The 27435-nt window shown below is 46.5% G+C and overlaps 1 protein-coding gene across 1 annotated transcript in view; it reads right to left on the reverse strand.

Moving 5' to 3' along the window:
• Positions 1–27435, reverse strand: part of BTBD19 (BTB domain containing 19) — a 1094395-nt gene that overhangs the window by 14428 nt on the left and 1052532 nt on the right. Inside the window, exon 6 of the mRNA XM_086952302.1 lies at positions 6500–6631. Coding sequence (XP_086808428.1) covers positions 6500–6631 — 132 coding nt within the window. The remainder of the gene's footprint in view (positions 1–6499; positions 6632–27435) is intronic.

Raw genomic sequence — 27435 nt, forward strand, 5'->3', positions numbered from 1 at the left:
TTTCTGATGTCAGCTGATGAGCCAGTGATATTATTGGCAAGAGAGGATCACAACTAATGCTAATTTAAAAGAAATGGTAGCTTAATTTATTAAGATATTGTTTTGCCCATAAAAAATCCTAATTCATTATGTTCAACCTGAACCTAAGACTCCATTTTGCTCAATGTTCAGCTTAACACAAGTTCATGCTTTTAATTTTCTTTCTGTCCTTACGTAACTGAGTTAAAAAAAGTAAAACAGGTGGGGCCCGATGTAGGTAATCTCGATTTACCTACTCTTAAATACCGAATCATACCGATTCGGTATGTAAGAGTAGGTAAATGGGATGTAGGTAATTTCTATTTTTAAATTACCTAATCGGTAAGATTCGGTAATTACCGAATCGGTATTTACCGATTCGGTAATTGACATTCATTCCTATGGGCCTTTAGGCCTTTAGGCCCATAGGAATGAATGTCAATTACCGAATCGGTAAATACCGATTCGGTAATTGGGGGAAACATTGAAGGGTGGCAGGGTGTCACTTTGACACCCTGTTCCATCCCTCAATCGTGTATGGGTGAACATGTTGCAGACATACATGCCCTAAGGGCATGTATGTCTGCAACATGGCAGCTTTTGAAAAGCAAAAAAAATCCTTTTTCAAGGTTTTTCGTTATTTACCACCAACTTCTAGTTGGTGGTAAATAACGAATTCTGAAAGCCCTGTAGCACTGATTACAGTGCTACCTACATCGCAAAATACAGAATCGATAATTTTACTGATTCGGTAATTTTACCGAATCTGTAAAATTACTGATTCGGTAAAATTACCGAATCTGTATTTTAGGTGGCCCTACATCTCATTTTCCAAATACCGGTCGGTAACGGCCGAAATTACCGAATTTCGGCCGTTACCGACCAGTATTTGCCTACCTACATCAGGCCCTTGGTATTAGTTTCATCAGGTTCTTTGAAGTTAGGCATTTCTCATTTCAGGCCCTTGTTAGTGCCATGTTGCATTTCTGCCATTATAGAAAAATGGGGTAACCCAAAATAGTCAAAAGGACATGGTTATATGTCGTTATAGAGAACAAATGGTCCCAGACTATAGTTTATATTAGTTTACAAGCAAAACAAAGCTCGAAGGATATATGTATATATATACCAATCTCAAAATGATGCGGCACCAACAATGTATACATAAAGAAAATAGTTCAAATCACAAAGCCACTAAGATATTGGTTGATGACGTAGTTTAATCAATCAACCGAGGTTTTTTCAAAAAAGCAAGACATACAATGTTACATCACATGGTTCTCATCATCAGACAGGAAATGGTTTGTGAACATTCAGTGCTCATGTGGAAAGAGAATAGAAGAATACGGAAGGATGGAAACAATGATAGTTTGAAAAGCAATTTTACACATGAGATCCAATGTAATTCAGAATCCGGTCTCTCATTGGTTGTGGCCCACCCCTACAGGAACGATCTAAAATGAAGCATAGTACGCTGTTACTTTCACAGCGTCGACGTTTCGACCCAGGTGCTTTGGGGTAAGTTGTGTCCTCAGCGGCGGGTCTTCTTCAGGACAGGGGTGGGGGATATCATGGAATCTGTCAGGTTAGTAACCAGAGCCAATTCGTGTATAAATCGTTAGTTCAATAATCCTGTCCTTGTATCAGGAAAGATAAGGGACAAAGCCCAATGCTGTTTATAAAAAAGTTTACAGACGCTCCTAGGTTGGTATTGGGCTCACAATTTTTTTATTTATAACTATAAGAAGCCCTGGCAAGGATCGGATCAAGAATATTTTGAAGCAATTCACCCATTCTGCACTAGTTCCAGCGATCAGTTTTTTTTTGCCGCATTCTACAGGATCTACAGATCACTGACCCAGAAGCTTTAGGTTTTCAACTTGTTTAACTTTTTTTTAACAATGCGGCCTAGTGAGTTTTCTGGCTTGAAGTCTTCTCAAGAATACAGGAGGCAGAGGTCTGTGTTCGACCAACGTCATTGTGTTTAGTGCTTGGGGGCAGTTCATTACGTGGGTTTCTGTGCACTGCGTTTCCTCATTCATACCAAGATATTTAGAGAAAGGAAGGTAACGCTACAGAATTGCTTTTCATACGCAGGAAGGTTCAAAACCATGTACCCTTTCTTGAAGCCATCTGACTCACTCTCTTCTTACCCCACCCATTGGAGGCTGGCTGGTTAGGAATGACACGATCATAAGCAGCATACACGTACATAAGCGTATCCCTCCGCTTTGTCATTAGAATCCCTTCCCATACCAGTTCCGAAGAAGATGCAACCCTAAATGCAATCTATGTACGTACAGGATCTACCCACAAGCAGCTAGAGCCCTTCAGGTGGGCAACAATGACAATGTGAGATCTTCAATTGAAGCCGGAATCTATGGCAGGCCCACTGGAAACCCTACTATAGTCCTGGTTTCAATAGCACCGGTTCCCTGCGTGTTCAGGCGGCTCTGGCCCGGTTCAGAACCTTTCATCTCTCACTCTTTTAGTCAGATTCCAATGTTCTAGAGTTGTCAAGAGTCATACTCGGAAAGAGATGAAGACGATGATTGTGCGGTAGACAATCTGTCAATGCTGAAACGCAGAAATATGGTGACTGCAGCCACATTCTCAGAATGCTTGGAAGAATGGCACCTCCCCAAAGGGCAATTTCCTAATCTGCTTTGCCCTTCTTTCGAAAGAACAAAAATCTTTTTCGACTGGTGATGGAAACTATTGTTGAAGCTTTGCCTATGGCCCTGTCTGACGTGGATTGAACGAATCTCTTCAAGAGGATCCGTTCTTTGGAACTCAAGACTTTGAAGCCTCTTTTGCCTTTCAGCGACACTGTGACGGAGCCAATATTGACTGCCGACAGAAGCAGCCATTTTGCAACAGGTCGTAAGATTGCAAGCAGAAGCCAGCACTTTGTGGTCCAAAATCTCTCTCTCCGCGCCCCTTTCTGATCAGACCTATGGTTCAGGCCTCACCAGAAAAAGAAAACTTGATGCCTGCCATGTATTCCGCCGGAATGAAGAACAAAAAAAACTTTTTTATATGGGGCACAACATGCTGACGTTAGCAAGCCACGGTCTCAGGGCTTCCAACGCCAAGCATGCCTAAAGACACAGGACTCTCACATCTTTTAGGAGAAGGCAACCATAGGACCAGTCAACTGCCAGAACACGTGTCTTCTCAGCAGGTCATGGATGGCCCAGAGCCTGCTAGAAGGACCCTAAGCAGCAGCCTGGTCCCTGCGGCTATCATGGCTACTAGATCCATCGGCAGTGGCAAGGCCAGAGCAACAGAAATACTGCACAACTGCACAAAGCGGGGTTATGCCAGTTCACTGAGCTTGACCAGTCCAGCCTGCCAATTCCACCCAAAATATATATATAATTGTCTACATTCCTCCTAGAAAAGAAATGATCAACCAAGGCAGACTCAGCAGTCAGTGCTTTTGTTGCCCTCAGAGGCTTTCTAGTGCAGGAAAGAACACACAGCAGAGCTCTTTCTCTGCTACATATTTTTGTGACAATTTGAAGGATGTTTCACATTTTCTCATGAGCTCCGAGTGGACACACACACTTTTGTTCTAAGAAGTAATCACATAACCTTATCCGAAGCTCAAGGGCATCACTGTATGAAGTATAAATATGTGCATTGCCTGGTCGTTTGCTTTCTGATTCTAAGGCTATTCATTCATTTAATAAACCCTTTCATTCTTCAACTGCTGCGTGAGAACATGTTGTTGAACAGAGCTGAGGCACTGACCTTCAACGTAGAAACATCCAAAGAACACACACTTTGTAACCAACCCTTTGTGGGTTTCTCAGGAGCGAGGAAGGGCAGACAAGGACAAAGCAGAAGCCAGTGTGAAGGGTAAAAAGACACCCCCCAAGGATGACCCCTCCCCCCAAAGGATGAGGCCACCCGCCGGAAGAGATGGGGCGGTTCTTACTGCTCTCTACGACATGTGTCTATTTTACAATCTGGCAGGCAGCAGCAGGCCAGCAATCACCACCCTGAACTGTCTGGCCTGTGATAGGCTCTCCCCTTCTTGCGGATACTGCGGTGGGGCCACTTCTAGAGGAGTGTGTAGGAGGCCGCATCTATCAGATGTTACTCAGACTTGTGAATTCTTCTCTGGTGGATATTGTATCTTCCCACTGACTTCTTTCTCACTGCCCGTCCACTTTCACACTCGACAGTGCGTTATTCGCTGGTATCTGATTATCTGCTGTGATGGTGGCTCTCTTTGCTCATCTTGGCCTCAGTGGCACAGGAATATTAGACTGAACAGACACCAGGGGTGCTGCTGGCACTTTTGGGTGTCCAAATGCTCACTAGTAAACTGAACCCTGGATGGGAACAGTCCCTCAAACATCTGCAGATCTGATCTACCCCCTACAGATACTCCTGGGTGATGTCCCTCAGGGAAGATCATTTATACATCAAAATAAAGGATTGATGAAAGCAAGTAAATCCCTCTGACCACAAATACATTCTTATAGAACACTACTCCTCCCTCTGATGGAGCGAGGGTGAAAACAAAAATGTTTGTATACCCCTCGTGAAGTCCCCTTCCCATAACAGTAATATGTATTAATTGTGTGGTTTTGAAATTAACCAACTTAGAATAGAAAGCACATACACAAATGCATGTGGAATACTAATTTGCTTGTGTTGCAAACCGTAATACATTAATTGAGTGAAACTGACTTACTAATATAGTGCGCAAATGCTATAATCTAATGAAAGGTTATGCATGTATGCTTCTTAAAGGTATAATTGTGGCAGAAATGGCGGAAAATGGTAAGAAAGCAATACATATATGTGGCTGTAAAGCTAGGTAATAACTAACAGGGTCAACTTAGAATGGGGGGAGGTAAACAGAAGGGCTTTACTTCGAAATCTAACGCTTAATTGTGTTTGTTTCTATAGTAGTTTCTGTTATGGCCCATGCGGCCTAGTAAAACATGGAGGGTTTGCGAGACTCCAAGAAAAATGCCTCTATACGCATGCGCGATTGTGCTCGAGAGATGTGCAAGCAGTCTGTGCCTGTGCGGCTTGTGTCCGGGTCAGCGTGGCCTGAGGAGCAGAATGGTGCCAAGTTGAGATGTTCGTGTCATGAGGCTGGGAAAGTTTTGTGAAGTGACAAGTTAAAGGACACGAGTGAAAAAATGTAATAACAAACAATCAGAACCTTATTATGATTAGAACTATGACTTGGCCGAAATATGGACAATGAGGAGATGAGGTTATATTCATCCACCCCTTGAATGGACCAATGAGAATTGAGTGCGGACCCTAAAAGATTCAAATTTTAGTTAGATAGTTAGGGAAAAAAGGTATAAAAGAGGTCGTTTGGAAGAGAGAAAAAAGCTTGCTTTTGAATTACTTTTCGCACCACGACATGCTGTCGGACTGATCGATTTTTCTTTGGGACAAAGACTTTGAAATTTTCTTGATTTTAACTTTTGATGGGTTGGAGTCCTGATGGGAGGTGAACATCAAGAAAGAATAGCTGTTTTAATACTGATTTCCATTGCCGAGAAGATTGGTAATATGTCTTTGACTTATTTTTCTAAACTATTCTGCTAATAAATGTAAACTGTTTGAATTAATTTTCTCTTTCTTTAGATGATAAATAGAATGTTTAATTGAATTAGAACCAAAGTTTAATAAAATAAGGTCATGCTAGGAGATCTAATTCATAAATAAAAATTAAATAAATGGAGAATTAAGCTGGTCTTGTTGTCCATTAGTTAACTTTTACTAGCTGATTCATTAACCAAACAGTGGAGTGTCTTAAATGTTGCCTTTTTCTTGAGAATTAAAGCCATTGTAAGGTCAAATAAAATGCATATGTATATAATGTATAGAATTTAGATTAAATAGATGAAGTAGGACACTCCGCTATATCCAGCAGCTCATCCTATGGTTTTTTACTGATCTTGGGAGTAGAGTGATTTGTGTGAATGAGTGACTCACAGGTTATGGGCCCCGCGAACGAGTAAAGTGTGATAGCTCCTGGGATATATAGTGATGGTGTGGAGGTTTGTTTTTGAGTAGCGCTGGATCACCACAGACCCCACGTTCTCCCAGACATTTGCTCTTACAGACCATAAAACCTTAGGCATGTCTCCCAGAAGACTGAAATTCCCTGATAAAGGTAAACCATAACAGAAAACAAGTACCTTTCAAACACATTTGCTTCTCCATACTCCGCCATCCCACATAAGCCCCTTCTAAGACTGACCAACACCCAAACACCTCCCAGAAACAACCCAGACACCTACTCTGACAGAACCTGCTTTGAGTCTCCAAGAAACCGCATGACGATACAGACAAGTCTTGCTACAAAGCCTTCTTCGAAATATGAAACTGGTGACAAATGGGCTTTAAAACGTAACACTTCTTATCACCAAACTACTCTGACTGTTTGATGTCACTGCACACGGAGAGAATCCGAAGACCAAGTGGATCTTCAACTTACCGAGTTAACGTGGGCCCACTCCCGCACAGCGCGCACCAGCTCCACTTCGTCGATCGTAAGCCCGTCACTCTGCAGGATGACCAACAGCGACTGGTCGGAGAGCTCGCGGAAGGTCTGAGTTCTGACAACATCCTGAATCAAAAGAGGATATCGGTAAGGAAGGTGGTGGCCACCGCGCCCCGGCTTTATGGGGTTCAACACCGCAATAAGGCTTGGTGGGTGGAAATATGCAGCACTATTGACTAGGCGAAGCATCATTCATGCATCGGCCAGAGATGGTCCATAAAAGCAATGTACAAATTGCAAAGTTTAGTAGAGCTCCCTGTGTCACCTTCTTCCAATTTCAAAGAGCTGTGGATGTGCAAGTGACTGTATATCAGGGGAAGGGAAAACCAGTTTAGTGTTGGAAGAGTGTGGGCCCTTGTGTGAGGTCTTTGGATTGCAGCTCCTTTTTTAATTCTCAAGTTCAGAGGGAGGTAGCCTGGAAAAGTTGCATTTTCAAGCAGTTATAATTAAAAATGCTTCACCAACACAAGACATGCAGGGGTGACTACAGTTGCAGGTATGGTGACATGAACAGTCCACAAGAGGTGTAGTCTACTCGGGGGTGTCACAATTACAGAAGAAGCACAACGCTTTTGTGTGGTTCTTTATACCACAAGGAGTGTGCACAGTGTAGGTCATGCAACAGTTTTGACTTCCTACATCTGCGTAAGTCGGTAAATACGGTGGGTGCAGGGACACCCTTCCATTTCCAAGGAATAGCGAAATAATTTCAAGCACAACATGACACTAGGATTCTATGTAGAAACATCGAAAAAATACAGCCTTGACAAACCACTATTTATGGGGTTCTCAGGTGTGACAGAGAGAGCGACAGAGAAACAAGAGAAAAGACAGAAAAAGACAGATGTACATCGACGTTCTGATCAGTATACATGCATGTCAGGCAGCTGGGAACTACAGAAGTCTGAAAACCAGCCTCTTGAGAGAGGCCTTCCCTACCCGCTAATCGCCCCAGGGACCACTCGCCCCTCTGTTTAGAGGACATGGCCACACACCAGTCCCTCACCAGGACAGATGATACCATAAGCATCCCTACACCTCCCCTGAAACTCACAGATCACTCCCCAACTGACCTCACACGAGGAGCCCATGTATCTCTGAAAGATCTTACGTTACAAATTGGCAAAATGTCGGAAACCAGAGCTTTACAAACCAATAAAATAAATAAATAACAACATAGTTGTGAAAAACTCCCACTTTAAATCCTAAATGTGAAGTGCCTGGCCTAAAGGCAAACAGTTGCAGATGTTACAGTATAAAAATAGGCGCTATCATCTCAGGTCTCCAAGCACTTTGCAACCTGCTAAAACGAACTAGGTAAAAGGTGATCCGATCTACATGGTACGGGGTGGGCAGATACATTGGTACCAGGGATGCAACCAGCGCCCAGTGTCAACTGGAGGGGGAGCGAGATTTCTTTGTATCTGAAGCTTTTCACATTGGTTAAACGAAAAAGGTAATCATTGTCTTGAACTAGGAAGGATGAAGCCAGGTTAGACTCTGTACAGTTCAGAACCTGCTGCGTCAGAGATCTGAGCGCACAGACCTTATGTCCCTGAACATCCAGCCGCCTTATTCTGCAAACATCATAGAACTGAGAGCTTCGGCGACAAACACGACAGGTAGGCCCTGAACTCCTTTGTGCAGTGATCTGACCAGGGCTTTGCAATGGACCAAAGTCGAAGGCTGGGCTCCATGGTAAACAACCGCAGCCGGATCATCTATTGAGCTGGCAGCCTCCTCTCAGTGATCTTCTCTTAAACCCTCACAGGCTGGAGTTAGCTGCCTGGGTTTGTTTCCCATTGTCCGACAAGAGACAGCCAATCTCCGGCCCTTGACTCTATCACGCGCTCACTGCCTGCACACAGTAGCGCGCGCACGGTGCACCCTGGGACAGATGGCGGCCTGCGGCAGGCTCGAGCCCCGCAGCCACGACCAGGGCCTCGCAGCCAACAAAGGTGGTCGGGATTCAGCTAACCCCAGGCTCTTGTGTCCTCGGGTCATGGGGCACGCACGTGGCAGGACGGCTGAGTGACAGGTAAATATCCAGCCAGGCAAGCGCGTGGCATCAGCCGGGGCCTTGACAGGCCTCAGTGCCACACTCCTTCGGGGCACCAGCACTGTGAATGTGAGTCAAGCGCACACAGTCTGGGTGTGCCAGGAGAGCAGACTGATCAGACTCAATTACATCCTGGATGCTGTGCTACAAGGGCACAAACAGCATTCATGACCGGTTTAGTGGTACACCTGTGCTCATGCATCACTGAGAGCGAATTATGCAGGCCAGCAATGTGCGATTCTTTGGCTTACCATAGAAAGCTGAACGCAAAACTGGGGGAAAGTGGCAATAGCATGCGTAAAAAGGCCATAAATACCATCTGCCACCATTATTGCCCTTTTGGGCACCACCACCAATGGCAAATTTAGGACAGAGTCTCAGAAAATCGGTGCACATTTTTTTAGTTTTTGCTCCGGATTTTGAATAAGGAAGGTCCTAAGCCTCGTGCTCTATTTTTTTGTCCTCCCAACTACAGACTTATTAGGCCAATAAACCCTCTCCATCACGGTTTAATTGCTTCTACCAATGCACCAAGAAGAAGCGTGGACTTGTCCAATCGCGAACACACACACAAAGTTGTGCTTTACTCTAAAATCGTGAGAAGAGTCACTGCTATAGAGTGAATGCACTTATATTGCACAACATCGCAACAGACCTTTAGGGCTGAATTACATTGTATACTTTTAGTAAACTTAGTAGTCAAGAGATCTGAGGCAGGGGGAAAAAAATAGATGTCCCAGTGCTGTACGATCTTGGACAACTTGAATTGTTTGTATAAATGAAAAGAATCAACAACATTGTTTTATTTGACTTCTATGAATAATGATACAACAGAGCTTAGCAGGAATTACATGTTGTTTGCCATAAGTTTGGATACAAATGTTGCCAAACTGTTTTGCGCCTGATCTTATAGCTGGAGTCACACTATCCAGGATGAAGAAGGCTGATAGCCAGAAACCGGTCCTTGGATGCTTGATTCCGGTCCAGGGAAGACATGGCTTGGTAGTTCGGGCTGGACTGTTCCCATGAGGCACAGGGTCAGAGCTGATTTGCATATAGCCAGTGTCTGACCTAGGGTGGTGTGGAGTGCAAAAAAACGATGGATTTAGGCCCAGATCTTTGTACTGGGGTGAATGTAAGACATTGTACTGCATTCTGTCCATCAACTGTGTTTTTTGCAATTTTCACCCCGAGTGTCAGACGTGAGTCCCAGGCTCTCCACATCACTGGAGTCAGGCTATACTGGCTGAAGACAGCTGATAGCCAGAAACTGGTCCTAGGATGCTTGATTCCGGTCTAGGAAAGACATGGCTTGGTAGTTCGGGCTGGACTGTTCCCATGAGGCACAGGGTCAAGGCTGATTTGCATATAGCCAGTGTCTGACTTAGGGTGGTGTGGAGTGCAAAAAAATTATGGATTTAGGCCCAGATCCTTGTACTGGGGTGAATGTAAGACATTGATCTGCATTCTGTCCATCAACTGTGTTTTTTGCAATGATCTTAGAGCTAAGGGCATTTGGTTCCGGTACATCCTTGACAGCTCCAGGGAGCTAGGGAGGAGAAGAGGCATTTGTGAATCAAGACAACAGAAGCATCTGAAAGAGGACTTTGCAGATGTCTTTTCATTCTCTCACTGAATGCAAATTGAGGAAGCTGGTAAGGTGAACAAAGCTGCAGAGCAAAACGTGAGAAGCTCAAGGCCGAGGAGGAACTGAGAAATGATTGGATTTTTGGGCGATTATCTTGCAAAAGGCACTAATCTGACAAACTGATCTTAGTTTTTTCGGTTTACCAGGCAATTGTCTTGGAAAAGGCCCCCAGCTGGGAATGCAGCCCTTTCATTAAGTCACAGTAATAGCCAGGCCTCATGTAGGTATCACACTAACATCAATGGGAGTGCAGTATCGCATTTTGGCAAACTATTTGAATGGGCAAAAATTGATACTTCAATATTATTTGCAACCAGAATGAAATGTATGATACGTTCAAATAATGATTCCAAAGTCGGATTTACTAGACCAGGCCATTCATTGTATGCCCTCCCCCGTCAGAAGCCAAGAAAGTTGACGTAGGGATTCAACGGGAAGATGTGCAGAGGGCCAGCATCATGCACCTTTAAATACAGGCCCCACTTCTGAGACCTTTCTTTGTACGCAGTGTCTGCGTGTACTTAGCAGTCCAGAACAAGCTTTATTCGATTTTTGTCGTAAAATCATAAAAGCATACAATTAAAAACAAAAAAAGAACATTCATTATCACATAAGTTAGAAAAGCTCACATGAGATAAAATCTCTGAAGTAATTTACACAATAAAAAGGGATACAGTTAGATATGGTCACAGTAATTTAATTTCAGTTAAAGTGGATAAAGTGCAAGATTCAAATAAAAATTGTTTTTCTGCATTTCTCTATACATTTTATAAATAATGTGATTGATTTGTGGTCTATTTATCATAACCTAAATGGTAACAACAACTCTTTTCATCAGTACTTGTTCAGCGCTGGGACGCTCACGGGCAGCTATGCGCTCTAGAAATCCGTTAACATTAACATTAACAGTTCATATTTTATTTCTAGCGAAAAAAACTGCCCATAGAAAAGTCACCATTCGGCAGCACATCTCTAGTGTTGGCAGTGATTGTATATACAGGTATGCAGGACTGCATTGAGTAAAAAACATATGTTTAATAAGCGGAAGAACATACCTATTTCTATATACAGTATAACATTTACAAAATAGTACCACGTGCATTGTGTTCCAGGGCATGTTATTGTTACAGGTGCATTTTATAAGATTTGAGTTGTAAATGTAAAATGTAAATGTCATGGTACTTATAGAGCGCACTGTCACCAGACGTCACCTTGCGGTGTCGCCTATTCGGCTTCCTGGCGCTGATACTCATACCGCTGTGGAACCCCTCCTGGCTTTCCCTGTGAAGTGTCCACTCCTGGGCACCCCCAGGGTGAAGCCAGGCATCCTTAGCGCTGTTGGGGCCGGTGTGGAGGCTAAGCAAGCTATTGCCCAGAGTTGCAGTGTGGGGCCCGTGATTAGAATAGGCACCGAGGCGAGAATGAACAGGTCCGAGGAAATTGAGCCCGATACCCCGCCGAGGCGGGAATCGAACCCTGGTCCCTGGCCAGAACTCTGCATCAGGGTCTGCCGCTCTAACCATTGAGCCACTCCTCCACTTATGAGTTTCAATCATTCATAGTGGGGAAAGTAATTAATCTGTGGAATATATCTAGTCTTAAATGCGTAAGAACAAACCTATGGCGAACACTTAAAACAAATTTAAGATATGGCTGGGGGGTAAAAGTAGTTAAAATCAGTTGATTTTTTAAAACACTGGGTTTAGAAAGTTCAGTAGTCAGTTTAAGTGTTTCCAGGTGCGCCATAGCTTCCTTTTTAAGCGATTTTCTGTTGATAGTACCCAGTGTTTCGGGTTTCTCATAGTACTCAGGGTGGGCCAGGTCACTAAGAAATCGTTCAACATACGCCAGCCAGGGGATGCCTGAGTAAAATGATGATTTAAACAGTCGCCAATTATTGCTTTGTTGTTTTCTGTGTGATCCGAAGTCCAGATTTTATGCCACAACAGTATTGGCTCTAACTTAATCATGTTTTCGACAAAGGGAGCGCCAAATTTAGTGTGGGATACAAATACTGACGTACTTTTGGGGATTGCTAGGAGGGATTTAAACAATCATTTCCTATAACTTGTATACCTTCACATTTCTTATATCCCCATATAATGCTATGCTGAGGCACTTTGCTTTATATATCTTCAGCATCGTCTCAGGGGGATTTGAGCCCAGTCGTATCGCAAAGCGTCTGAGAGCCCAGCATGCCTTACTGAATAGATTCTGTCTATTTTCAATTGCATTGTTCCATGAACTGGCTTTGTCGAATAGGACCCATAGGTACGAAAAAGAGTCAATGAACCCATCTTTTTTCCAGTTATTATATCCCTATATATTTTGTGATTTTCTTCCCACACTTCATGATGTAGGTTTTTGATTTATTTAAGTGCCGGCCCAGTTCCTTCATATAGTCTGCAAAGCCAGTCAGCAATGACTTTAAGGCCAGTGGGGTGCGGGCCATTAGGACTGCGTCATCGGTGTAAAGGAGGGCCGGGACAGGGCGTGTACCTATCTGTGGGAGATCTTTTGCAACTGCCACCAACACTTTCCCCACACTGTTAATATATGGTGAGAACAGGAGACATCCCTGCCTCACACCTCTTTCCACGCTGAAGGCTTCTATGCATTGTCTTTTGGCACCAATCCTAACCTTGGCTCTGCACCCTGTGTATAAGTCTTTCAAGAAGCTAATAATCTGGATCTGTCCCCCATATCTTTCAGTTTTAACCAGAGTTTTTCATGTATCACACAATCGAAAGCTGATGAGAGGTCTTCAAATGCTAAAGAAAGCATCCGCTTCCTCATCTTAACCATACTTCCTACTAAATATGTTTAGGTTAAGACTGTTCTATTGTACCGATACCACTACGGAAACCATATTGAAGGTCTGATAATTACTGATGTGACTCTGTCCAATTCTGTAGCCTCACTAAAATTATGCGTCCTGCTATTTTGGCTAGGGAATCGATCAGGGATATTGGCCTATAATATGCAGGGTTTAGCTGGTCTCCTTTTTTAGCAGTCAAAATAGAAGACCTAAGAGAAATAGAATGCCAGTTTCCAGCAGAAGAGCCAAAACTCTTTCTTCTAATCAACTATTGTTCTCGTTGCATAGCTTGTTCATTATTTCCATGTGCATTCTGCTCAAGCTTGATGTTTTGGCTTTCAGAATGGATTCAGGGCACCTACCACTTTTTATTTTTTTTATTTTTAGAGTTTTATAAAGCGCAAACTAGACCCGAAGATACCAGGTATCAGAGAGCTTTACATAGCACCAGTTTCGTTACACGAGGACACATTCATTTTTGTTGGGCACGGGCAGATTATGTGATTTGCCCAGAATCACAGGATGCTGAGCGAAGTTGCAGAGACTCGAGCCCGGTTCCCCAGCTTCGAGGTCGACCGCTCTAGCCTTAAGGCTACATCCTTTCCCCTGGTCACCTGTCTCTGATCCTAAACCTGGAGGTGGCTCAAAAGGAGATTGAACAGGGTTAGCCTTCGCTGGCCCCCATAGGAATTGTACCAAAGAAGCAGCCAGGTCATTTCAGTTTTCTTTATAATTCATTCGGTTTCCCTGTGAGTGAATCCGCTGTTGTGAATACTTGTTTAGGGCGGTGAGCATCCCTTGACCACAGAGTGGAGAAGCTGAGGGACATCCCAACTCGGCATGTCCGTGACACAAGTGCACCAAAGTGATCCCAGGTTCACGGCTCCTTCTTTGTCCAAAAATGCATTGAGATAATATCAGTGAGCAAATGTCACCATTAAAACAAGCAGTGGTTGCCTTGGCAGCCCCCAAATTGGTGGTAAACCTATCACTCACCAGTCTATGACCCGGAATGCAGATTGTGCATGAAGGTTCTCATAAGATTTGCAAACCCAGGACTTTACAGGTCAGCACAGCATGGAGGCATCTGAGCAGCTACCTATGCAACCCTCGGCATGGAGGACGCAGAAGGCGCAGCAGCAGAAGAGGATGGGAGAAGCCATGGGCGAGGGAGGCCAGGGTTGAAAGGAGAGGCATCAGACAAGACAGGGCAGCTCTCACAATGGCGTTAGATTCAAAACTGGGAACTGTGGAAAAGATACACAAGTCTACATGTATGTTATAGTATTTTTATATACGCAACCCCACTGCTGGCAACATCACCTATATGCATGTCAACGATAGTGGCCCAGTGATGCATGCATGCTTTTCCAAACATGTAATTATCTGTATGGTTTGGAATAATGAATAAATCTACATAGGTGCTGTGAAATCAAGTATAGATGAAGGAATGCAGAGATGGCTCTTTAGAAGCTGTGCACTTTTAGGCTGTTACAATTTATAGTTTGTACATCCAGTACATGCAATACATGACAAATAAAGTCAAACACAAGTGTGATCAGTAAAAAGATTGATTTAATCGATGAGGTTTGTCAGAGTATGTTTTGAGCGAGTGAGCACACATAAGGCACACCTGATCACTACTAGCACTCTGAAAGGACCTCCTGACTGTTCGCAAAGCAATATGTAAAAAATCAAATCGTGCAGTAACATGAAACAAAGATTTTACATTTTATTTTACGTTTTGTAAATCATGTGCAAGCTTCCTACAGACCAAAGGATATTTGAGCTTACAATATCTCAAAGTGACAACATTTTAGGTACTTGGCAGATTCATGTAAAACGGACCCTTTCACGGAGTGCATGTGCCGGCTGTATGTTTGTAAGAGATAAGGGTTTAGTGTTAATGTGCTGGAGTCCTGCAGGGGTGCATTAACTGGAGTCCACTCGCAAGAGCTTTGATGGAGCTGTGATTCACCCAGGTGTAGCTGAGTAGTGTTTGTTGCACGTGCACCCTGGTATCACAGTTCCATCTACAGGACTCCACGTGTTAGTCCATACGCATGATGCGGTGATACACTGTTGGTCCCAGCAGAGGGCGCTGCACCTCAGGTACAACTTGTAACCAGTGGGAACGGTGCAGGGCGGGGTAAGATGCGGCTGCAAGGCCCAGCTCCTATACGCCTCTTCCGATACCGCCCCTTCCTCATGACTGGTGCTTTGTTTGACGCAAGCCCACAGTGCACAGCCCCTAAAGGCATTTACGGATACTGCGCCACGAAGAGTTGTGCTCAGGCTGATTCACTCCATAATATTTAGATTGGTCCAAGCAAACATGATTATCTACATTTATCGCTTGAGAAGTCATTAGCAACATGTGTGGCTGAATTTCAGGCACCCGAGTGTTTAACGCAGTCATTTGCACATCACCCGGTTGGAAACTTCTAGACTCTCGGTAGGGAGAGATGTGTTACAAAGAAAGAATACCCTGTCAAGACATATGAATAGACCAGAATCATGGGATACTGAAATTAGGCCCTCAAGTAGAATCGATTTAACATTCACTCAATTGTTTATGTGACATTTATGTTGTTTGGTCCCATTCTATGTGGTGTGTTGATTCATTTACATGACGCCGTGTCCTTTAAGGGAACTAAATCAAATGATTAAATCAATATATATATATATATATATATAAACATATACACATATATACACGCACACACATATATAAATACATAAATACACACACACACACATATACATATTCACTGAAAAACCCATAGGTTTCAGGCCCTATATAGTTAGGAATGTCCTATTACTTACCGGTAATCTTCATTACTCCTGGTCCCGTTGACCCCGTCCCATTCCTTAAAATATGGAGATAACCATCTCCACGACAGAAAAAAGAAAAGGAGCATGCTGGGATACCCTACCTGCTCCCTCCCACTGGGAGTACATAAGCAGTACCAACCCAGCATGCAGCCTGAAAAACACCAAGCCAACAACAGGAAGGCCGGCCGCAAGGGAGGGAGGGAGGGAAGGAAGTAAGGAATGGGACGGGGTCAACGGGACCAGGAGTAATGAAGATTACCGGTAAGTAATAGGACATTACCCCCAGGTCCCTCCTGACCCCGTCCCATTCCTTAAAATATGGAGAATACCAAAGCAGAGAAGCCGGCCTTCCGGAACCCCACCAACAACAAGGGCACCAGACCAAAAAAAACAGAACCCCACAGACCCGAACCAAGACCTCCAAAGGTCAGAAAGGGACTGCCAGGAAAACAAAAACCACCAATCCGGCAAGCCGGAAGGAAGGCACAGAAGCAGAGCCAAGCCCCCAAGGGAGCAAGCAGAGGGGGCCAAAACCAATGACCCCCCCCCCCGACCAACGGAAGGCCAGGAGAAGAGCGCGCGACCCAACGGAGAAAGGAGCCAGGAAAAGGCAACCAACCCGCGAGAAACCCCCAAGGGCGAAGCCCCCGGAACCAGGCCCCCCAGGCCGCCAAACAACCAGAGACCAACAGGCCAACCCAGCCCAAAGGACAAAGGCAGAAAGAACAGCCCACACAGGGCGGAGAAGCCGAAGGACCAGGAAGGAACAAAGCAGAAGGACGACCCCCACACAGCAGGGGAGGCCCCCAGCAGAACCGAAAGAGGGCAGCAACAAGGACCCACAAAGGAACCAGGCCACAGGGCAGGGCCGACCAAAGGCCAACCCCAGCAGAACCAGCAACCACCACAACAGAGGGCAGGGAGAGCAAAAAGCCCAACCAAAAACAGACCCGGAAAAACCCAGGGCACAACCAAGAAAGACAACAAAGGACCACACGGAACCAGGGAAACCAAAACCCCAGAACCGGAAAAGGAGGCACCGACCCCCAGGAGGAAAAGGGGTACACCACGGAACCACCGAAGGCGAAACCCCAAAAGCCGAGGACCAACAACAAGGCCCACAGCCCAACCCCAAGAAACCAGCCCCAGAAGAGGCAGGCCAGCCAGCCAGGAGGCACACAACAGTGGACCACCAGGACCCAGACGGAGAGCCACAAAGGAACCGCCCACCAGGAAGGAGGCCAGGAAAGCACAACAGCCAACCAGAGCCAGCCCGCCCCAGAAAACAGAATCCGAAGGAGGGAGCCCAGAGCTCACAAAACGGACCCAGAGCCAAAGCCAACCGAAGGGAGCGGACCCCGAACGGACCGAAGAACACCCCAGGACCGCGACAAAGCCCAAGAGAAGGAGCAGCCAGGAAAGAACCCCAGCAGGGACCAAAAAAGGACCCCAAGCAAAGAAGGGCCACACAGCACAAAGCTCAACACCACCAAGGAAGAGCACCAGCGACCCGACCGCAAAGCGAACGGGAAGTCAAAACGGAGACCGGGAGGCAAAATCACAGAGGCAGAGCCCCGGCCACCAGAGCACACGGGGAAAAAACCCCTGCACCCGAAAGCAAAGGAGAGGAGCCCCGAGAAGTCCAAGGCGCACCACGCAAGAAGGGAGCGCGAAGGAACACCCCAGCATCGACAAGAGAGCAAAGGCCCATAAACCAGGAAAGGCAGACACCCAACCCCACAAGCAGGGACAAGGCACGGCCAAAAGCCAGGGCACAAGAGCCGAACAACCCAAGAACAAGAGGCCACCCAAAGCAAAAGCCAAGGACGACCAACAAAACCCAGCCCCCACCAGAGGGAAACAGGACTGCAGGCAAAGCCAACATCAGCAAAAAAGGCCAAGGCCCACCAGCACCGAGGAAGGGCCCGACAAACCCCCTCCCCCCCCCACCCAGAAACCCGAGGGGGGGGAGGCACCACCAGAAGGCAGCAGAAAGGCCACACACCCGGGGAGACCGACACCCAAAAACCCACCAGCAGGAAAAGGGCACAGCCCAGGCAGGACCGGCAAACAGAGCGGGGCACAGGAGCCAGGCAGACGAAGAACAAGCGTCCACCCAAGGCAGAGCCACGACCCAGCCACCACCGGAGGCAAGAGCGGCCAGCCAAGCAAAGCCCCAAAGCACAAACCAGCCGGAGAGACAAGAGGGGAGAAGGAAACCACAACAGGAAACCAAACCCCAGCAAGCAGAAGGGGAGAAGAAAAAACCCCCAACAACAGGACCCAACAAGAGCCCAATCCGGCCGGTCCGGAGGCAACAGCCGAACAAGGACAAGGCGCCCCCAGGACAGAGGAAGGGCCCAACAGCACCCCGACAAGGAAACCAGGGGAGGACACAGGAACCCGCCGAAAGCCAGAAGCCCGGAGCAGAGCCCAAGCAAGGGAACCCAGAGGGAGCAAGAAGCAACCAGCAGCGGAAAACCGCAGGAACCCGATAGGCACGCACCAGGACCAAACCCACAGGAACGCCAGAAACCAAAGGGCAGCAGGCCGCAGAAAGCAAGCCCTGGCCCCGCAGGAAGACCCCCCACCAGGGACGGCCAGGAGGACCAGAAGCCAAAGCCACAAGGCAACACAGCCGCAGAGTACAAACGGCAAACGACCAACACCAAGGGACAAGCCCCAGCAGGCCAGACAGAAACGGCAAAGCAAAGCAGCAAGAACCCTGGAACCAGAAAGCACAGGGAACCGCAGCAGCAGGAGAAGGCCAGAAACAAGAGCCCGACAAGGGCCAACCCGAATCCCCAAAACAGCACGCAGGCCAGGGGAACAGGAAGAAAAAAAAAACACAAGCCACGCCGCAAGGGCAAGCCAACCAAAGAGGCACGCCAACGGCAAACAGGCGAAAACAGAGGCAACCCAGGAAGACAGAGGACCAGGGCGCATGCAGGAAGGAAGAACCGCCCAACCTCAAAGTACCAAGGGCACATGCGCACCCCACCAGGGGCAGAACAACCGCAGAGCAGGGGAGTCCAAGCAACAGGCGGACGCCCCCCCCCCCGGCAAGAAAGAAGGGCCGGAGAACCCCCGAGAGAGCCAAAAGGAGGAGGCCCACCCGAACCCAGGGCCACTCCAAAGCCGAAACTCCAGAGGAGGAGAAAGGATTGCAAGGAGGCAGGAATAACGCACCCCCAGCCCACCGCCTCGACCAACAGAACCCAACCCGCCGAGGAGGCACGGGGAAGGCAAACCAAGGCGGAAACGAGAGGAGGAAACTGAGGAAAACAGCACCCACCCAACATGACCGGCAGAGAGACGCCCAAAGGACGACTCCCACCAGCAACAGCCATGGACAACAGGCCAAGAGACGGAACCAAGCCCATCAAGGCCAACCCGCCCATACACAGCCCAACCGCCACACCGCAAAGAAGGACAGGGAACAGGAAGGAAACAGGGACGTACCACGCAGGGTACCCACCAGGAGGGCAGGAAGAGGGCCCCAAAACACCCCCCATCCCCCAACAGGGAGCCCTGGCGCCCACCAGAACACCAGCGCAGGGCAGAGAAGTCCGCCCCCCCCCTGAAGAGGCCACAGCAAGAACCACACCGGCCGCAGGGAGGGAGCCCAGGCCCGGCCCAGGAAGAACCTGCAAAAGAAAAGCAGCAGGAAACACGGGACACAGGAAAAAAGATAAGAAACAGGAACCGCTACGCGGCACTCACCAGGAGGACAGGAAGAGGGCCACAACAGCAACCCTCCCCCCCTCCACCCACAACAGACTGTCCAGGCGCCCACGAGAACCCAGCGCCGGGCAGAGAAGTCCGTCCCGCCGAGGCCACAGCAAGAACCACAGAGGCCACAGGCAGGGAGCCAAGGACCAGGCCAGGAGGAAACCTGCAAAAAGCAGGAAAATGCGGGCAACAAAAAACCCACAAAGAGGGACCGCTATGCGGTACTCACCAGGAGGGCAGGAGGAGCGCCCCAACAGCTCATCGCCCTCCAAGAAACTGCGCAGGCACCCTCCAGGACATCAGCGCCAAGCAGAGCAGACCACACCACCTGCAAATCCGGGGAAGACAAACAGCAGCCCCAAGAGAGGACACACCAGGAACAGAGACATGGTGCCAGCGCACGTGGCGTAATCCAACGAGAACCCACGATCCAGAACAGCAGGGAACACCAAAGTACCCAAGTCCGCCTGCCACCAACGTTCCAGCGCCACCCCTGAGCAAACCATGAAGACACAACAACATGGCAACCACCGGGTGGGCGCAGTCCAGACCACCAGGAGGCACCCAAGCAGCCACTAAACACAGACCCCAGCACAAGAAAATAGTCTGCGTCCAGCCTGAAAAGGGAAAGGGGGCACCCTGTCGGGGAAGAGAACCCCGGTCTCCACAGAGCCCGAAAATCGGAGAATGGTCGCATCACAGATAGGAACCGAACTGGACAATCCCCGGTTTCAGGTGGCCAGTGCCAGAACCATCAAACTCACTGAGGCACAGATAACACTTGCAAACGTGAGCGAAGGCTGCCGGTGAAACAGACATGGGCACAAGAAAGGAGACAAACCCGCAAAGCGGGACTCACCCGCAGCGAGGGCCTCAGCACCAGGAAACGAGGCCCCCACACACCGCCGGCCCCAGGAACCAACCAGCGCCAATGTTCCAGCAAGCCACAGGAGCAGCGCGTCTCCCACCCGGCCAAGCTCGGGGAGACGCGCCCAGGCGACCCGGAAGAACAGCGGGATGACGGCGCACCAGCCGCAAAGGGCCCAAAATCCAGAAGAAGCCCCGCGACCCAGCAAGCCAGGCAGGCCGGGAGGCAGACCACCAGGAAGCAGCACCCCTGCCCGCGAAGCCAGGCAGCCGGGCAGGGGAAGCAGAGAAGGACCAGCACGCCACCCCAGCCCAGCAGGAGCGGGCGCCGTCCGGAAGAAGAATCCAGGTAAGGAAAAACATCACAGCATACACGAACAATCCATTCTGTCGGAGACAGAAAAAAGAACAGGCTGCATGCTGGGTTGGTACTGCTTATGTACTCCCAGTGGGAGGGAGCAGGTAGGGTATCCCAGCATGCTCCTTTTCTTTTTTCTGTCGTGGAGATGGTTATCTCCATATTTTAAGGAATGGGACGGGGTCAGGAGGGACCTGGGGGTAATTAGCATTTAAAAAACCTTTAAAATTCACTCAAAAAACTATAAGTTTTAGGGGTGTTATAGTTAGCTGGACATTTCACTCATACAAAACCATTGAAATTGCTTCTATATAGTTAGTTGTACTAACTATATTTCGCGCGCCCGCAATCCACTGCTGATGATGTCACATATTACATCATTCATGACATGGTCAGTGACATCACTGCTTGACTTACCTCATCCCGCTGCTGTGTTTACCGCTCCACTGCTCGTCTGCTTCCCGCCGCTCCTGACCGCTTGTCTGCTACCTCATCCGCCGATCCTCCCCGCACTGCCACTGCTCCTCCGCTTCTTGCCGCTCCTTTCCGCTTGTCCTCCGCAGCTCCTCCCCGCGCTCATGTCCTCCGCTCTTGCTGTTGCTCCTGAACGCCGCTCCTCCCCGCGCTCCCAATGTCATCACGCAGACGTCACGGCCGGCGCTACTTTCTAGGGACTACTTTATTTTTATTTGTAAATGTTTTAAATAACGTATATTATTTATTTTTATATCGCCTATGTCCTTCTGCTTGCCATATGGTTTTCATAAATGTCTTGGATGTTTAGATTGGTTGCGTACTTTTCGAGTTTACCTGGCTCAAAGGACAGACTTCTCTCTTTATAATAGTAGTACATATATATATCTCGTGTCATTGCAATGTAAAAAAAGTGCTTTGCTACAGAGCGGAACTCACCATCATGCCCTTGATATAAAAGTAACCCATAGTACGGGTAAGTGAAAATACTGAATGAGAATGAATACATTTTAATGAATACCAGTTGCTGTGCTGTAGTGTTACAAGTCTCACTATACACTTGGATTACATATTCTTAAGTGTGGTTTTACAGTGTCTACGTGTATCTTGGTGTATTCTCGCTTATAATGAAAGCACAAAAAAATTATCTGTTTTATGCTTTTGCAGGTTCCAAGATACAACCAAACAGGTTAATATACCCAATTGCATTCCTTAGTGTGATGCATGGTATGAGTGAGGTATAAGGGAGAATACTAACACAAGTTGACGCCCTGATGAAGGTCGATGACCCGCATGGGCATAATAGGAGGCCGTAACATGTAGGCAAGATATATGTGGATGGATGGTTCATCATATCTCATCTTACACCCGCATGATACATTTTGTATCACATCTGGGGTACAGCATTAATAAAGTGGAAAATCCCTATGGAGTATATACCAAGATACTTTTGAGTAGTCATGAAATCAATCTTAAGTTGATTTTATTTGAACTCCTGTTCTTTGGTTGAGTTTGCCAAGGTGGTATTCACCTACCTTGGTGTGTATAGGTTAGTGATGATAAAGCATGCCGCGATAATGAATGGTTGAGGTGAACAAACCATATCTTCTGGACATCTGCAGTTTACCTTCGATTGAACTAGGTGTCCACTTTGCCAACCCAACTAAATACAGTGGCTGTAGATCTGCACTGTCAGAATCATTTTTAGGTTCTCTTAGTAGAGAGAATATTTTGCTTTGCAAACTGTAAATGCGTATACTATGTCATTTTATGACTGTATGACTAATGGTTGCCTTGTCAAAAAGTTTAAGCTCAGTACAAGAGGTGGTCAACAGCTAGAGGTCTGACTAGTTCTCTAGGAAATTTATTTCTGATGCATAGGTATGATCTTTTTATTATGAAAAGTTATGATAAACACAGTAGGTCTGACATATTGATTGTGAAAAGCGCAAAAGTCAATAGAAATTTAGGGCCTCATTACAATGAGGCTCAGAAAGTCTACGAACACAGTTCGGAGGCTTTCCGAGCCTCATTGCGGTTTCAAAACTGAGAGCCTCCTTACAATGGAGGCTGTCGGTTTTAAAATCGGCTGGACATTCCGGCTGGCTTCCGACCAGCTCAAGGAGCCAGTCTGCCAGTGGAAACAGGCACGTAATTCCTATGGACAGCGTTTTACACCGTCCAGATTACAATGTCGGTTTCCGCCAGGCTTTCCATGCCGGGATTCCCGACATAGAAAGCCTGTCAGAAATTGACTTTGGGATCCCTAGCAGGGCCCCATTCAGCTTCGGCCTGTGGTTGGGGGTTGAGGGGGCACCTATGGTGCCACTCTGTTCATCCCTGCACCGTGTGGCAGTCATCATGAGGTGCCTGCCATGCGATGCAGGGATGAACACAAACTCTGTTTTCTGTATGGGACCTTGTGCTGTGGCCGGTTTCCGACTGCAGCACAAGCACCCATACAGAAAAGGGAGCGTGTGAAATTCAGCGGTTAGGACTGCCAACCGGAGGTTGGTTGAACCCGTATCCGCCACGTATTGGGCAGACGTAAGTCCGCCCGACATTGAAATAAGGCCCTTAAGGGTGGATTGTTATTTCTCTGTGTTAGAGTTTATAGATAGCTATTTTGCTATATGAATGGCAGGAATTACGTTTGTAGGAGAGGATTTTGGTGCTGTTACCACATTTGAAAAAACCTAGGGTAGAAGATTTGCACTGTAATAATTCTTGCTAGAATCTCATCTTAGCCGTCTGCTGTCTTTTTTCTCTCTTAATGAAAAATCCTATATATGTGTAGAGAGAGCTACACAGAGGGCCTTTGGGTCAGCTCTGCGCTGCCACTGGTCTAGGTGTCATTGACACTCTGCTTCCACCCATCACGGCACACTGCGTAGGGGAATAGTCGAGTCCACTCAGCCACTGACTCTTTTGCCCGGTGAATGACAGCATTTTCTGATCACATGTGTACATCCACCTGAAAATGAGTGCACTTCAGTGACAGGGCTGGCTGCCCAGTACTTTAGTTTTCAAATGTTCTCTTTTCATAGTTCTCCTGTCATTCTTTGCTTCTCCTCTTTTTTGTTTCAATGTTTCCTTGGTGGATACTACAGCTCTGAAGGCGATGCTAATGAGTTGCTTGCTTGCCACTCATTTAATCTGCAGTGCATCGCATCTCATATGGCCACTTATTCTAAACCAGGAGACCATTGTGGAATGCTGTTATCCCTAATTGGTATAAACTTAATCAGAAGATAATAGGCTCCTGAAGGAGTCACTTATATATACACTCAGAGTTGTGTGGACGCAACCTATTTTGAATTAAACACGTAGGAGAATAATATAACAATATAATAAGGTGTTGCAAAAATAAGTGACAGTTTTTAGAAACCTTCATGACTTGCCCGCAAACAACAATGCCATTAGTAAATTAGGAGGGAAGTCAGTAGTCAGGTAAACTCTAAACGTAGCCTAGATTTTTAGTATAGATGGAGCAGCATTATAGCCTATTAAATCATACATAAGAGGTGCTTGTACAGAGCACATCCTGAATTCAAGTATTTAAAAGTGCGCTGATATGTGACAATAAAGAAAAAGGAGGCAATGTGAAATAAAATATTTGCCTAGGATCACACAATTTGGGCAAGCAGAGAAGCAGGTATTGAATCCGGATTATCCGGTTTCACATTTTGAAATTCAGCCACTAGATGGATCTAGATGGATCTCTCTCTCTCTCTCTCTCTCCCTCTCTCCCTCTCCAGCAATGGTCGCTGTTTTACCTTTCATTCGTGGCTCACAAAAACGCCCACAGGCATAGCACACCCGACTCAAAGCCCCTGGACCCAACTGCCAAGCCAAGAATGCTTTTTATTAGGGGGTGGTGGTGGGGGCAACACCCCCAAACACCCCTCCTGAAGCTATGCCCCTGAGGGTTTCAAATCGAGTTGGCCATACAGATTTGATTAACATGCTTCAAGGCACTATGTTTTTTTTTGGATAGATAGCATTTCAGTGGTTGATAGCAATAATCAACAGAAAGCCTCTTTTAGGATGGTTTTAAGATTGTTGACAAGGACTGTTTTATTGTGTTCAAAAGGGAATATAGTGTTCAGAGCAAGGGACATATCCTCATGTGAAAAATGCATCTGATGCATTGTCTCAATCTAAGGTGCAGGACTTCAGAGCTTACGGTCTCAATGCAGGGAAGGAGATGGTAGATTTTCTAGGACTGCTATCGAGTTTTGGTGACTTCTGCTTTCTTAACCCCTTTGCCGCGGGGCAAATTCCGCTGCGGTGTGGGAGGGGCCAGGGTTGGGAGTGGCGCTCCTGTACTCAGGACGGCTCCCAGCCGTCATAAATCACGGCGGGCGTGTGCTCATGACGGCCGGGAGCCATCCGAACTCCGCCCACTGATTAATTCTCTAGCACAGGCGGAGAATTAATACTGCGTGGGCGGAGCGGCACCGTTTGGACGGCTCCGGCCGTCATGAGCACACGCCTACTGTGACTCATGTCATGACGGCCGGGAGCCGTCATGAGCACTCAAGGAGTTAAATCAAAAATTTCTTTGACCATTTTTCTTTAGAAGCCTTGGTAGCCTTTGCATGCAGCAGTTCTTTCGGTGGCATGCGCTTGAAGCCAGCTTTCAATGATTTAATTATACACAAATTTATCACGTCAACAATCATTCAGCAATTTTCCAGAACAAAAATGGGTTGGTAACAGGTGGATGCTGCTTACCTGCAGTCCCTGGTTATTTATGCTGCTTTGTATCATTAGCTGCATTATAGATGGTGAAGCCGCTGGGATTAGCACCCGCATTATTGGCATGCACGGAGGGTATTCCATTAGTAGGCTTTGAGTTTGCAAGAGCATGCACCGTGGTGTTGGGGTCACACGGGACAGATCTTGCACCTTTACTGGTGACTCGTTTAGGAATATTGCTAAAAAATGCTGAAATCTGTTGAAAAATGTTTGCTGATCGATGGACTGTTCCCACTGCTGCCTTCGTTACCCCCGAGATGAGGAGTAGCAAGGTGAGGTCAAGGGTGTCTAAGGCAAAACCAAAGTTGGCTGTCAATAATGGCCTACCAGTGAGTAGCAGGTCTTTAAATATGATCTTATCTTTCAAAGTTGAAGCAAGTGTAATATATTCTCTAGATTTTTCTAGAAACACAGAGGTCAGTTTTCTAGACCTGCTGGCACCAAGGACTAACCAGAATCAGGCAAAGAGTTGTACGGCAACCATTTTACAACCCACTGAGATATAGTTGAACAAGATGTGTTTCAGGCAACGAAAAATCACATGAGAAATTGTAAGGATAGTTAGTTGAATCCCATACCCTCTTTCATTAAAGAATTACACACCAAGAACTCTAGAACATGACTGATACATTTAAAATCAGTATCCTAATCTAGTGCACAATATATGAACTGTAATCACAAAGAGGACAAATACAATAGCAGCCAAAATTGTAAATGAGAGGAACCACTCTAACATGGTGGCAGGAATAAAGCTATACCAATCCTGCCCTCATTCAACTTCTTCTAAATGCTAATCTAATTCTAGCACAGCAGAAAATAAAATCTATTTTGAGCCTCAGGGATGGTGCACACCCAACAACAGATCTTATTTTCAATGCAGACGGGATGTCTGCTATTCTTGTCCCACTAATAAATCAGTGAGCAAAGGCTCACTGCTTTCCTTCCCGGCAGTCTTCAATTGGTAGCGGAGACATGATTCTGTACCGTCTGAGCCAGTGGTGCCTGGTATGCAGCTTCTCCTCTATCCTTCACCATCTGTGTTCGACATATATAACATAATGCTATTGTTGCTAGAAATTCTTATTAAAAAATGTAACAGAAAGTGGCATAAAGCCCTTTCCATTATTTTCGTTCTGCGACGTAGCGTTGTTTTTTAAATAAATAATGCAAACAGCATTCAAATAAAATACTGAAAATATATTCATGTAAGATTGATTAGCACATTGCGGAACATGGATAGAATTATACATGGGTGACAGTAAATTACGGGGATTGGGGTTCTGAGGGACATCAAATAGATGAGAGTGAAGCTCGAGTTGTCTATAGTGTGACTCAGAACTCTGAGATGAAAAACATTCACTTAATTCACTTTTTACCAACCTATAATTTTGTTATATATGGACCCAAAATCATCTGCGCCTGCTTTCAACTGCTACAGAGAAATAATTGGAAACCTATACATAACATGGTGTCTCTCCAAGTCCCAAATGTTACAAAAAATGGTCTCCTGGCACCCACCCCAACCAATTTCTGTACCTTTCAGAAACTGCGAGCCAAGCCAGAGCAGCCTGGAACTCCTTTAATACGTAGCAAGAGTAGGTAGCAGCTTTTGGTGAGAACTGTTGCTATGTCAGAGCAGTTAATTAATTACTGGCTGTAGAATCCGGTCATTCACACTAATGGCTCTCTGCGAGAGCCACGCCTAACATATAGCATTAAAGATGGATAACAGTGAATTACTGGGATATTTTGCACGTAGGGGTTATAAGTGACCTCAAATAGGCAAGAAAGCGAAGCTCGAGTTGTCTCAGATGTCACC

This window comes from Lissotriton vulgaris, chromosome 1_1 (assembly GCF_964263255.1).
Source record: "Lissotriton vulgaris chromosome 1_1, aLisVul1.2, whole genome shotgun sequence".
In the NCBI taxonomy this organism is placed as follows: Eukaryota; Metazoa; Chordata; class Amphibia; order Caudata; family Salamandridae; genus Lissotriton; species Lissotriton vulgaris.